At 61.6% G+C, this 13,105-nt stretch overlaps 5 protein-coding genes across 5 annotated transcripts in view; 2 read left to right on the top strand and 3 right to left on the bottom strand.

Annotated features, from left to right (window-relative positions):
* Positions 1-97: 97 nt before the first annotated feature.
* AMSG_04716 (osteoclast stimulating factor 1) lies at positions 98-9,356 on the top strand (the record flags this gene model as incomplete). The annotated part of the gene is made up of 3 exons (XM_013902933.1): positions 98-3,516; positions 3,546-7,770; positions 8,313-9,356. The coding sequence occupies 3 exons, from the start codon at positions 98-100 to the stop codon at positions 9,354-9,356; spliced, it is 8,688 nt and encodes a 2,895-aa protein (XP_013758387.1).
* A 16-nt stretch (positions 9,357-9,372) lies between these two features.
* On the bottom strand, positions 9,373-10,674 carry AMSG_11815 (uncharacterized protein; the record flags this gene model as incomplete). The annotated part of the gene is made up of 2 exons (XM_013902997.1): positions 9,373-10,368; positions 10,555-10,674. The coding sequence occupies 2 exons, from the start codon at positions 10,672-10,674 to the stop codon at positions 9,373-9,375; spliced, it is 1,116 nt and encodes a 371-aa protein (XP_013758451.1).
* Positions 10,675-10,736: 62 nt separating this feature from the next.
* Positions 10,737-11,330, bottom strand: AMSG_11814 (uncharacterized protein; the record flags this gene model as incomplete). Its single annotated transcript, XM_013902996.1, has 1 exon — positions 10,737-11,330. One exon carries the CDS (start codon positions 11,328-11,330, stop codon positions 10,737-10,739), a length of 594 nt encoding a protein of 197 aa, XP_013758450.1.
* Positions 11,331-11,596: 266 nt separating this feature from the next.
* Positions 11,597-12,350, bottom strand: AMSG_04714 (peptide methionine sulfoxide reductase msrA; the record flags this gene model as incomplete). The annotated part of the gene is made up of 2 exons (XM_013902932.1): positions 11,597-12,109; positions 12,330-12,350. 2 exons carry the CDS (start codon positions 12,348-12,350, stop codon positions 11,597-11,599), a joined length of 534 nt encoding a protein of 177 aa, XP_013758386.1.
* AMSG_04713 (peptide methionine sulfoxide reductase) overlaps positions 12,350-13,105 on the top strand; it is a 1,702-nt gene continuing 946 nt past the window's right edge. The window contains exon 1 of the mRNA XM_013902931.1: positions 12,350-13,060. Within this exon, the coding sequence (XP_013758385.1) occupies positions 12,776-13,060 (285 nt within the window). The 5' untranslated portion in view covers positions 12,350-12,775. The remainder of the gene's footprint in view (positions 13,061-13,105) is intronic.

Genomic DNA, 13,105 nt, shown 5'->3' with positions numbered 1-13,105 from the left:
TCAACATCTCTACACCACAATCTCCTCGCCCCTCCCTCCCCTCCCCCCCACCACCATCAACGCATTTTCTTCCTTATTTCCCACAACTACTCCCCTCATGCTCGCACTCTGGTGGCTGACAGTCGCCATTGTGGCGGTGGTCTTCGTTGGCGGTCTTGTTGCCGACGGCGGCGTTGCCGCCGACTCGCCACCAAACGGCCCCGAGCTGTTCAAGGACTCTATCTTTGTAGCTGATGCCTTTTCAAGCATCTCCCCTCTCTACTCGCAGCCTATTCCTTCGCGTAATCCTATCATGGCCTCCGATGTGAGCGATGGTCCCGGCCCGAGCAGCTCGACCGAGTTCTACCTCGACTGCAGCGACTCAATCGTCTCGTTCTCACTCGAAGTCCCGTACTTGACAGAGGTCATGCGCATCGAGGTCATTCAGGAGAACGGCGGTGGTCCCCCGGTTCCACCAGGGCTGGAGCCGGTTGGATGGACCGCCCACTTTGCGTGGGATGAGCCGGCGACGTTTGACAACTCGGGCTTTAGTCACTCCAACACCACCAGTGGCTGGTCTGAGACCATCGTCATCCCTGCTCCGCGCGCGGGCCGGCTGTTTGGCATGATCACCATTGTCGACAACTACGTTACAGGCGGCTCGGGTCCGTACTCGTGTCCTGGCTTTGATCCGTCGAGCTACGGCTTTCACCCGCCAGGCGGTGAGAAGGCCGTGCAGTTTGCCGTCACTGCCGACTTGGCGTCCTGCCAGTTTGATGGCACCTCACAGACCTACAGCCCGTACACCGACGCTGGCCTCAGCTTTGACAAGATTGGGTCTTCGGATGGCTGCAGCGAGGGAATGACCCGACTTGTGTTTGGGGCCTCTGCCACCATCGCGCCGTCGACGGCGTTCACGGACCCATCCGAATCACGGACCTATGCTGGTGTCGGATCGCTCTCACCGCCAGTCGGATCGATGACCTATGCTTACTTTGTGGTCACTGGCGCTCATGCCCGCGTCGACGTTGATATTTCCGGCGTCTCGAGCGCGACGTTTGGGGTCGACGTCTGGGTCCGGCGCGACGCGCTTGCTGTCCCACCTTCAGTCTTCTCCGGCTCAACGATGACCGGGGCGCAAGACGGCCTGTATGTGCAACATCACCCGACGAGTGGGCCGAGCGTTCTCACGCTCTTTGCTCCTGTTCCGGGTGTCTACTTTGTGGGTCTTCATCGAACGAGTTTGGCCGACTTTACCCTACTTGTGACGAGCACGCCTGTCGCTGACGCCATTGCGCCTTACAAGACTGGCGATGGGCTGGTGTACATCGGCTTTCCGGACTTTCCATCGCTGCCTGCTTCGGGATCAAACCTTGTTGTGCCGAGCAAACAGCACGGCCTTCTTTCTGGCCGGCGGTACCCGATCCAGCTTGCGCACGCGACCAACGGATCGTCGTCGTTTGCGGTGGCGCTCTTTGCCTTTACTGTTCCGGCAGGAGCCAAGGCCTTTGACGTCGAAATCTCGGCGTCGCACCCATACGATGTGGTGCTCCGCCACGGCGGGCCGCCAGTCTTTTCCAATTCGGGCGTGGTCCAACCGGACGCCATGGTGGTTGTCTCGGGCGTGACCGACAGTTTCAACAGTACCACCCGGCTCACCAAAGGCATTTACTACCTCGCGGTAATTCCAGCACCCGGCTCGCCGACCGACGCCACGTTTACCGGAAGCATCCAAGTCGGTTGGGATCTGTACTGCGACAGCAACTGTGACGGCCACGGCTACTGCGACATTTTCGGATCAACCGGAACCTGCTCGTGCTGGACCGAAGGTGATCCATCCTCGGGCTACTTTAACCAGGATCGAACCGGCCCGCACTGCAAGCTGGCCGTCTGCGGCCGGCACGGAACATGCACAGGGTGCGTCGCAGATCCGGCGTGTACCTGGTGCCTTTCGCGGGGAGCTTGTTTGCTTGGCGCCGTCGATGCTGCCACGGGCTTCAACGTCGCGCATTCGAACTCGTGCCCGGCTCAGGGTGGCTTCGCCGGAGTGCTGGCTTCTCGGTTAGTGACCCAACCCGAGGTGGCTGAAGCCAAGGGCGATTCGAGGTACGGCTCGTGCCCTGCGCCGTATGTCCACCAAACAATGGCGACGTATTTGGCGGGCTTGCCCTCAACTCCTCCTCCGCCGACGCTGCCGCCGCCGCCGCCGTTTGTGACCAACTTTGCGCAGCAGCGCTCGGGCCTCGGCGAGTGGCTTGATGCCGGCGAGTACTCAGAAACTTGCGGCTCGGTTGCCTACTTTTACGGACCGATTCCGCGCGCTTTTGCCGCTACGTACTTTGACTCGAACAAGTTCAACACCTCGTTTGCGCTCTGCGAGTTTTACTCGTACAACCTTGCCACCCAGGCTTGGTCGGACCTGACCAGTGTGATGGGCGACGGCGAGACGACGGGGCCTGGCTGCCGGGCACACGCGTCACTCGTCTGCTTTCCCGACGACAACCAGCTGGTAGTCATCGGTGGCGTGGTGCCGAACGAAAACATTTTCGGCGAGTACATCCGTCACCGGACCGACATGTGGTCGCTCAATCTGGTGAGCATGACCTGGACCCAGATCTTCCCCAACTGCTACGACCCGCACTTCACGCTGCGGTCTCGGTCGGCCACTCCCAAGTTTGTTTCGACTCTTCCGGCATTGTGTGCCTCGTCAGGCCTGCCGCTCGACTGGCTCTCTGACGAGCGCTTTGGCGGGATCTACCCCGGCACTGCCGCCGTTCGGGCCTCCGACCCGGTCCTGCGCTCCAAGGGCATCCTTGTCGCGGCGGCGTGGTCGCATGTGCTCTCCATCGCTGACCCGTTGCCCACGAACCTGTTTGACGCTGTGGCCGATGTCTACTTTTTCAATCTCACGGCTAGCCCTCCTGTGTGGCAGCGCCTCTCGTTTGGCTCTGGAACCTGCCCTCCGACGCTTGGAGGTTCAGTGGTGTACTCGGCCCCCACGGCGAGCCTTGTTTTCGACGGCGGCTACTTCCTGGGTGAGGTGGCAAGCATTTCGGTCAGCACGACCCGCGGCATGACGTGTGTTGTCGCGTTCTCACGATCGCTTACGACAGGCTTGGTCGAAACGACGTCGCGGATGCCCATCGAGACGTCGGCGCCACAAATGCACAAGCTGCACACGGCTGGTGTGGCGCTGAAAGACGGGCGAGTCTTATTTGCCGGCGGCATTGGCGTTGGCCAATACCTCAATGTGATGTACCGGTCGTCGCACATGAGCGCTGCCGGCGCCCACACGTCGAGGACCTCTTATGGACTTGACGTCATCTTCTCGCCGCACGACATGTCATTCAGCTACCTCCCGGAGCGGCCGGCGGCGATGCGTTGGCGGGCCGGGGCGGTGCTCATTCGATTCCCAGATGGCAACGTGCTCGAGCTCGGCGGCGCGGTGGTGTCCTCGGCAAGCGCGGTGACCGGCGACGACGCACCCGCCATGGTCTTTCAGCTCTCACACAACGCTGCGGTCGTGGCCGCGGCACCGTCACCTGATCCAGAGTGGACCGGTACAGCAATCGAGCCACTCGCGCGGTGGGCGCAACGCTGCGACACGTCCCGGCCCGGGGCTCGGTAGTCCTTTTTGGCGGCGTGCCGAAGCGCGTCGATCCTTTTGACATTGGCCGGCTCGTCGCGGTCGACTCTGACACCAGCACCAAGCTCTCGCAAGTCTACGAGTTTGACCTCGCGAGCCAGAGCTGGGCACTGCTGGCAACAACCGGGCGCGACCCGACGACGCTGTGGTTGCTAGGTGGCTCGTGTATCATCGACTCGACGGTGTACATGTTCGGCGGCATCACTATCGACAACGGGCTGGTTGCCGCGAGCGATGAGCTGTGGACGCTCGAGCTGAACACTGGGGTGTGGACGCGGCAAACCACGTTTGGCACGCCTCCGCCGGCGCTGTTTGGCACCGGGGCTGTCTGCACTCCGGACGGAAGTAAGATGTACGTTGTGTCTGGCCTTTCCGACCTGCGCTTGTTGGGGTCTGATGACCTCATCATGCTTCCGACGCAGATCTTCTCGCTGGACGTGGGTAGCATGACGTGGAGTGTTGTGCCTGCGCCACCAGTCAACTTTCCGTTTGGCTTGCGACCATTTATCGTACCGGAGGCGGTGGCTGTTGCGACTGGGCGTGGGAATGGTGAGCTCATTGGCGTGGTGGGACCTGGTCTAATCACTTCGCCCACGTTTTTTGGCATCTACGGCATGGTCTTTCTCTACAATCCCAGTGACGGGACGTGGGTCGAGGCAACGCCGGAGGAGAACGGCAAGAACCGCGAGCTGCCGCTCTGGTTTCTGGGTAGCGTGAGCAATGCCCGCAGCGACGGGACGGTACTGATGTTTGGCGGTGAGGCGTTTGAGGACCAGGTCGTCAACTCGGTCCTGCAACTCTCGCTCCATGACTGGAGCGTGCGGGCTGTGGCCCATGTGCCGAACACCGGGACGGGTAGTGCAGTGGCTGCTATCGAGGAAGCCTCTGTAGCGGCGCACGGCGACGCTTACTACTTTGGCGGGCAGCAGGCGAGCGATTTTGACACGCCTGCACGGGTCTCGGGTGTGCTCCGGCGGTTCGACATCGGTGCTGCCATGGCGGTTGAAGCGAGCAGCGCGATGTCGGGCACGTTCAACGTCAAGAACTCGCTGGTGCTTGAGGGACATGGTCCCGGACTGGAGTTTAACGACCTTGTGTGTGCGTACGGCGACCTGCGAGGCGATCCGGCCACGTTTGTGGCGCCAAACCGGGTGTTGTGTAACTTGCCCAAGGCCGCGGTAGGGCAGGCGATGGTCCGCCTGCTTGTGGGCGGCACAGGGCTTCAGTCGCTTTCAACAGGCGTTAGCTTTACCAAGCTCGGATGCCCGCCGGGAACAGCTGGGACGCAGATCAGCGTTCCGTGCATACCGTGCGGTCTTGGGGTGTACACGGATACATACGGCGAGGCGACATGCAAGCTCTGTCCCGACACCCAGTACACTCCGAGCGTCGGATCGACAACGTGCGCGTCATGCTCCGGCGGCCAGTACTTGGCGGTGGATGACGGGCTGGCACGGCAGTGCAAGCCATGTCCTCCGGGTCACTATTGGCCTAATGCAACCGACGAGTTCGCACCGTCTGCGGTAGAGTGTACAGCGTGCGCGATCGATGCGTACGCGACCGAGGAGGGCTCGACCGGTTGCAGCAAGTGCCCGGCCAACTCGAAGATCGGAACGAGCGGCGGCGACTCGGCGGACAAGTGCAAGTGCAACGACGGGTTCTGGGGCAACCTGGCAGACGGACCATGCAATGAGTGCCCGCAAGGCGGGATTGCGACCTGCGAGTTTCTCAACAACGAGGTCCCTGTGCCGAACGCTGGGTACTGGCGCGACCCGGAGAACGCTGGGCTCGTGCTCGAGTGCACGCCAAAGAGTGCATGTCCAGGCGGGGCAGCATCAGCGTGCGCGACTGGCTACACTGGGAGGGCTTGCAGCCGGTGTACAGAAGGGTACTACCCGCTGGAGGACGAGTGCGAAAAGTGCCCGGACAACACGATGGCGCCGATGATCATTGGTGGCGTCGCCCTGCTGATTGTCATCATTCTGTTTTACAAGGTGGCCGGCAAGTCGACGGGCAAGTCGTCGTTCACCTCGATATCGATTGCAGTCAACTACTTTCAAACGGTTGCGCTGTTCTCGGCTTACGAGCTCAACTGGCCGGGTGCGATTGTGACGATCATCAAGTGGTTCTCCATCTTCAATCTCAGTCTGGACGCGGCATCGCCCGAGTGCGCCGTCTCGGTCTCGTACAAGACCAAGTGGCTCATTTCGATGTCAGTGCCGCTGGTGGTCGGCTTTGTGTACGGGTGTTACGTTCTGGTGCGGTGCATGTGGTCGTCGTTGCTCTCGTGCTGCAAGGAGGCACCAGTTGAGGCTGCGGGTGCAGCGAGCTCGCGTGCATCCCGGTACTCTTCGGGTTTAGACACGGGTAAGGGCAAGGTCGAAATGGATGAAGAGCAAGAGGAGGGCTCGGATGGGGTGGAGCTTCTCCAGCGAAGCGGTAGTGCAGCCGGTGAAGCGCCGCGGGAATCCAAGGCGGTAGTAGCGGCCTCTTGCGCGGCGTGCAAGGTGCTATCTCGCTCGGAAATTTGGTCGATGGCGAACCAGATGCTGCACGCGTACCTGATGTTCCTCTCTTTCTACTACGCGACGATGGCGTCGAAAGCACTGGAGCTGTTTGCGTGCAAGAAGCAGACGGACGGGACGTACACGCTCATTGCGTATCCGTCGATGCAGTGCTACTCGAGTGCATGGTGGGAGGTTTTCCCGTACGCGTTGGTCGCGGGCTTTGTGTTTGTGGCGGGGCTGTATGCGCTGTTTGCGGTTATTCTGGTCAAGGTCTTCCGGCCGGCGTTCCTCTCGGAAGAGGAGACGCTGTATGAGCGATATCTTGCGCGGTTCGGGTTCCTTACCTCGCGGTACGCGTTGGTGTGGTACGGATGGGAGCTTGTTGTGATTGGGCGCAAGGTTGCGCTCATTGCGGCGACGCTGTTCTTCCCGCAGCTGCCGACGCTCCAGGGACTTACGGGTATGTTTATTGTCTTTGCGTCTGTGCTTACGCACGTGTACGCGCGGCCGTTCCGCAACCGGCGCGAGAACCGGCTCGAGTTTGTTGTGCTCTGTGTCGAGTACTTTCTGCTCTTTGTCGGCCTTGTGCACTCGGACCAGATGGACTCGGCGTCGTCGACGACGCTTGCTGTCATTGGCGTGACAGCGATTGCGCTCTCTGCTGCCCTCATTCTGGTGACTGTCGGAATGGAGGTCCGGCTGTACTACTACTCGCGACGGTATCGTGAGGCGGCAGCGGAGCATCCGGAGCTGTCGCAGCGGGCCGAGTTTGTGCTCACCGAGGAAGCGTACTTTGAGCTCATGTCATGGGTGAAAAACGACGGTGACGAGGACGAGTGCACCGAGCTGGCCAACGTGCTGGAGGGTATGTACTTTAAGACACGTGCGCTCCGCAAGCAGCACAAGGTCGACGTGTTTGTGGATGAGGTGCAGAAAACGGTCTCAGTCTACCGAGAGACGGCGCCCGCCGACGACGTCGAGGTGCTGGACGGACTCATCGAGCGCATCACCCGCCGGGCTATTGTCAAGGACCAGCGGACGATGAAAGAGAAGCTTTTGGCGCGGCCGTCGAACAAGGTCCAGCCAATGCAGAAGCTCGATGGCGAGTCCAGCTCGGTGAGCGCGGGGCCGTCCAGCTCCCCGGCGGCGCCTGGCGACGGTGAGACGACGAAGCTCAAGAGCCAGCCAGGTTCTCGGGTGCGGTCAGATTCCAAAAGCAGCCGGGCGCGGACGAAGACCAGCCGGCGTCGTTCGAGCGGAGCGCGGCCGCGTGGAGAAGAGCCGGGCCGTAGTGCGAGCGCGACGCGTATGGACAAGAAGCGGCCTTTGCTGGCGACGCAAGGCTCGGATCCCGAGGTGATGGGAGCGGCGAGCGGTGCCGCGGCACGGTCGAGCGCGACGCGTATGGAGAAGAGGCGCTCAGTCTCGACGTCGCTGACGCAGACGCAACCGAATCTGGCGTTTGTCCGCGACGCTGGGCTCAACAGCTCCCAGCCGCAAGCTGCAGGCAGCTTGAAGAAGCGGCGGCGGTCGTCGTCTCGGCGTCGCTCTCACGCCAACATTGTTCGCGCCGACTGCATTTCAATGTCGCTCGACGAGGCGACGGCAGCCGAGCCGCAGACCGACCGGCCGACTAACGTGCCTCATCGCACAGAAGATGACGAGTAAAGTGCGCACATGCCCATGCCATCGGAAAGTGAGCGATGGTCAAGAGTGTACAGAGGCAGGATCGGCAACGGGCGCAAAAGGCATTGGCACCTGACTCTTTGCGGTGACCAACATGCCATCAGGTACGATTGGAACCCAAAAAAGTTCCATTCTTTCAACTGTGGCGGAGGGAGAGGGAGAGGGGGGGGGGGTGGGGCGGTGGAGAAACAGGGCTTGGTGGGTGTTTACATGGAAGGCGAATGAGGAGACACAGGGGAGACATAGTAGATACAAACACAACTACGATCAAGTACTCACCCTCACCTACCTATTCATTCCATTCTCTCCTTTGTTCAATTGTTTGTACGGCTGTTACAGAGGTACGTGTTCCAGCAGTCTCGGCGACCCGAGCGCCAGAAGAACAGGTCCGACCAGCCCAGGCAAGATGCACGACTATAGCCGTACCCGTCCATGACTCACTCCCTCCCTCCCTCCCTCCCCCCCTTCCTTCTCCGTAGTGGGCATGTGACAAGTGCACGTACCTCAACGTGGCGCAGGCCAAGGTGTGCATGGTGTGCCAGAGCAAGTACACACCCAAGGCGTGCAAGCACGACTACCAGCACACCTCGCCGCTCGACGAAGAGTGGATGACGGCGGCGTGTGCTGGTTGTGGCGTTCAGGCTCCGTTGCCGCAGGCAGAAGAGACTGTGGATGCTGGAGTGGCTGCGGCTGAGGCGGCTGAGGCGGCGGATGCACCAAACGCAGCTTGGGTTTGCCTCGTCTGCTACCAAGTGGTGTGCGCTGAGTGCCGCGGGGCCCATGCCGACGCCACGGACCACTTTCTGTACATGGCCCGTGACGACGGCTCGCTCTTCTGCACCGCCTGTGATGACGCGATCGAGGACGCCGATGGCACATTCTGGTTTGTTCTGGGCCTTCGCAGGCAGCGCGTCGACGACGCCGTCGACCGCGCGCTAGAGATGCCGGAGCTGGTTCTCGAGCCCGAGGCCCCGGCCGCGGGAAGCGACGACGCAAGCGGCGCTGGGAGAGCAACGGCGGCGAGCAAGGCAGTCGAGTCTGTGGAGGATGCTGGGCCAGGCGCTGGCGCTGGCGCGGGCGCTGGCACGGACGCGGACAGCGCAGCGTATCCTGATGCTGCGGCGGCGATCTTCGACTCGGGCTGGACCGAGGTGCACACGGCGGCCAAGCTGGGCGACTATGGCAAGACAAAGCAGGCGCTGGATGTGAATCCGGAAGCGATCCATGGAATCCACGAGCCGGATGGGTGGACGCCGCTGTACTTTGCGGCGCACGGTGGGTTCCCGGACGTGGCCAAGCTGCTCATCGACGCCGGCTCGTCAGTCAACTATCAGTGCCTCCGGTACGGGTGGACGCCGCTGCATGCGGCGGCGCAGGGCGGGTGTGTCGAGGTGGCGGAGATGCTTGTCGCTGCAGGCTCGGATGTCGAGCTCAAGAACAACTCGGGCGTGACCGCCATTGAGCTGTGTGAGGACGCCGAGATGAAGGTGCATCTGCAGGCGTTTGTAGAGTCGGTGCAGAGCGCGGGTGAGGCGTAAATGGTAGTGGGGCAGCTTACTCGAATTCGAGGACGCGGAGCTCGGGCCCGCCGGCTGCGGTTCGGGCGGCCATCAGCGGCCGCAAGAACGAGGCAAGGGTGGCGGTGCCCGGGCCGATGAGGACAAAGGTGTCGACGTTGCCACCGGCCGGATCGACGAGCCACTCGAGCGAGGGATACCAGAGGACTGACGACGTGGTCTGCGCCACAAGAGCGTCGACCAGCTCTGAGCCACCGGCGGCTCGAGGGTGGGCGTCGATGTTGGAGACGATGGGCATGGCCGGAGCGCAGAGGCCGCCAGGCAGAGCCTCAAGCATGGCACGGACGGCGGTGGCGGCCGGGGCCATCAGCTCGCAGTGAAAGGGCGCGGAGACCGGAAGTTTTGTGGCGCGGCGAACGCCAAACGAAGACTTGGCCAGATCAATGACATCCTGGACAGCCTGGGCCTTGCCCGAGATGACGACCTGTGATGGCGAGTTGACGTTGGCAATGGAGACCACCCGTGCCGCCGAGTGCGGATCCTCAAACTCGGCATCTGCCCAGGCATCCAGCAGATCCTGTGCACGCGCATGCGACATGGGCATCAGCGCCGCCATCATGCCCTGTCCGCGCGGAACAGCGTCCTGCATGGCCTCTCCGCGACGATGGACGATGGAGAGCGCGTCGGCAAAGGGTAGGGCGCCAGCTGCCACCAGGGCCGAGAACTCGCCCAGCGAGTGGCCCAGGACATAGTCGGGGCGCTCCGGCAGGGCATCATCAGCAAGGACAGACTTCCATACTGCGATCGAGTGGGCAAGAATAGCAGGCTGCGTCCACCGGGTCTCGTTCAGCCGTGACGCCGGGCCATCCTGAACGATACTGCTCAAGCCGGGCAGCGCCTCGTCAGCCTCGGCATGGACCCGAGCTGCTGCCTCCGACCTGGCCACCAGCGACGCACCCATCCCCACATACTGAGCGCCTTGACCGGGAAAGGCCACAGCCGATACGCTCGCCACAAACCGCCTGACGCTTGCCTGTGACCTGATGAGTCTGAGCATGGGGTGGCGTGGGGGGAGAGGGGGGAGGGGGAAGGGGAGGGGAGGAGTGTGGCGGGTGGAGGGATCGTTCGTGATTGAAGGGAAGGACAGGCGGGGGGGGGGGGGGGTGCGCAAGAGGTTGTATTGGAGCATCAAGATGAGGTTGAGGTCGAGCATTGTGACGAGGTGGAGCATTTGCACGGGGTTGAGGTCGAGCATTGTGACGAGGTGGAGCATTTGCACGGGGTTGAGGTCGAGCATTGTGACGAGGTGGAGCATTTGCACGGGGTTGAGGTCGAGCATTGTGACGAGGTGGAGCACTTCCGCGGGGTTGAGGTCGTGCAAAGGCATAACGTCGAGCAGGCTTAGATGGCCGCGCCGTGGCCATCACCACCACAGCACGGCGACGAGGCGGCGGCAGCATGGACAGTGTCCATCTTGGAGCCAGCGACAAGCGGGGCTTGCTCGCTCGACGACGGGCAGCCGCAGGTGCGCTCGCGCCAGCGGCGGCGGAGGCGGATGGCGAGGAGCTGCGAGACAAAGAAGCCGATGATGATCGAGGTGAAGATCCAGGCCTCGTAGAGCATGACCAGCAGCATGATCCAGTAGGCAAGAACCATCTGAAGCGCAAAGAGAGCAGCAACCGCGAGGTCCAAGCCGAGCATGGGCAGGCCGCCCGAGCAGAGCGACGGCGATGACGGCGACGACGACGACGATGACGACGACGACGATCGGCGCGAGGCCCAAAGCGAGACCCGCTCACGAACAAGCTGGAGGAAGACCATGGCAAGGACGAGAGAAAACGAGCCGATGCAAGCGAGGGCGTACTTGCCTGGGGTGTCAACAACGGCGCCCTGGAACAGCCAGAGAATGCACGAGTTGCCCTCGATCATCTTGGACGGATTGTATGTGGTCTGGAAGCCAGGCATCATGACCCGGCCCATGCCCTTGCAGAACATAATGAATAGGTCGAGAGATATAGGTCGAGAGATGTGGGGTTGTGGCGGCGTGGGTAGTGTCAGGAAAGCGGCATCGGTGGCGGTAGGTCGAATGACGCGCAGACTGGGTAGGTGCGGGTGGCGGAGCGGGGGTTGTGCACGTGTCGTGGTCCTCGAAACGATTCGCCGAGTAACGCCGGTAAAGAGCAAGTGCGAGTGTTATGACAGGAGACGGAGATGATGTACTTGTATGTGACAGGTGGTGTGTGTGAACCGATGGGCTCGTGTCAGCCAGAAGCGGCGACGTTGATGTCGGACCACTTGAAGAAAATGCGATGCGAGCACTCGCCCATGTCTTCGGGGTGCTTCTCAAAGTACCGCATGTGGCCCTCGTGGGCAGGGTAGAACGGGCGGGCGAGGCGGATTTGAGTAGCTACGTTGGGTGTGCTGTAGCCAGTGATGGTGCCGGCGTCGATCAAGGCTTGGACGTCGGCGATGACGGTAGTCACGGTCGCGGCCTGCTCCGGAGTGTAGACAAAGATGACAGTGGCGTACTGGGTCCCGTGGTCAATGCCCTGCTGGTTGTGTGTGGTGGGATCGATGATTGAGTGGCAGAACCGGACAAGGTCCTCAAACGAGGCCTTGGACGTATCGAGCAGTCCGTGCGCCACCTCGACGTGGTTAGTCTTGCCCTTTTTCACCTCGGCGTACTCGGGATCAGCCATGTCGCCGCCCATGAACCCAACCTCGAGCTCAGAAATCGAGTCCGGGAACTGATCCTGGAAGTTCTTGAGGAGAAACTGCACCCAGATCCAACGCCAAGCGAGATCACCAGACCATCATCACCACCGGCACAAGCAGAGAGTTACACCAGTGCGACCGCCATCGCCCACCACCCACCCATCACCAACCAGAGTACCACCGAAGATGCCCCCCCATGATCCATGATTTCACACGATATCCCCCATCATCAGCTGGCCACATGAGTGTTCCTCCACTCCCCTCCCCCCCTCTCCGTACATGTGACTTTTCGGGGGACATTCGGTTGGAAGCTTTGGCCGATGACGACATCAAGGCGCACATGTCATGTTACCTGGCCCATGAGTGTGGGTTGTCACCTTGTGATGGCGATGGCTTCACTGGTAGTCTCACGGAGAGAGTGCTCGTTTGATGCTGTTGTACATACCGCCGCCACCTGTCAGCTGAGTCATCGCTCGCCGCTGCCGAGGTTGCGATGGCGACCGATGAGATGATCGGTGACGATTCTGACGTGATGCGGAGACGATTCTGACGTGATGCGGAGACGACATTGTTTGTGATGACGCTGGCTATCAAGACCCTCTGTACAAAGCTACTCATGACGATTAGCTTGATATTGCAGCCGGCATGCCTGTCGTTGGCATGGTTGGCAGGCGTGCCGCGACGTTCTGTGCCATCGCCACCGCCACGCCACTCTCGTGACCCCCATGCTTCACCTCCACGTAGCAACAAGGCACACCATAGCCATGGGGGCCACCCTTGCCATCCTTCATCTCCACCTACACCACCTGCCCACCACCTCTGCCTCCACCATCCTCACATCCCTCTCCGATGCCACCACCACTACCCCGCCAGCCACCGGCACCGGCACCGGCACCGCCAGCGCCACCGGCGTTACCTTGTCACACCTGACGCCCGCCTCCACCGCCATGGCCACCGACAGCATCCAGAACTTTTGCATTGGTGCAGGATGCTACTGGGGCACAGAGCATGTACGCACATCTCCTTACCCCCCCATTTTTTTTTTTCAAGATAAC

This window comes from Thecamonas trahens (assembly GCF_000142905.1).
Source record: "Thecamonas trahens ATCC 50062 unplaced genomic scaffold supercont1.20, whole genome shotgun sequence".
In the NCBI taxonomy this organism is placed as follows: domain Eukaryota; order Apusomonadida; family Apusomonadidae; genus Thecamonas; species Thecamonas trahens.
This window is presented reverse-complemented; position numbering and strand designations above follow the sequence as displayed.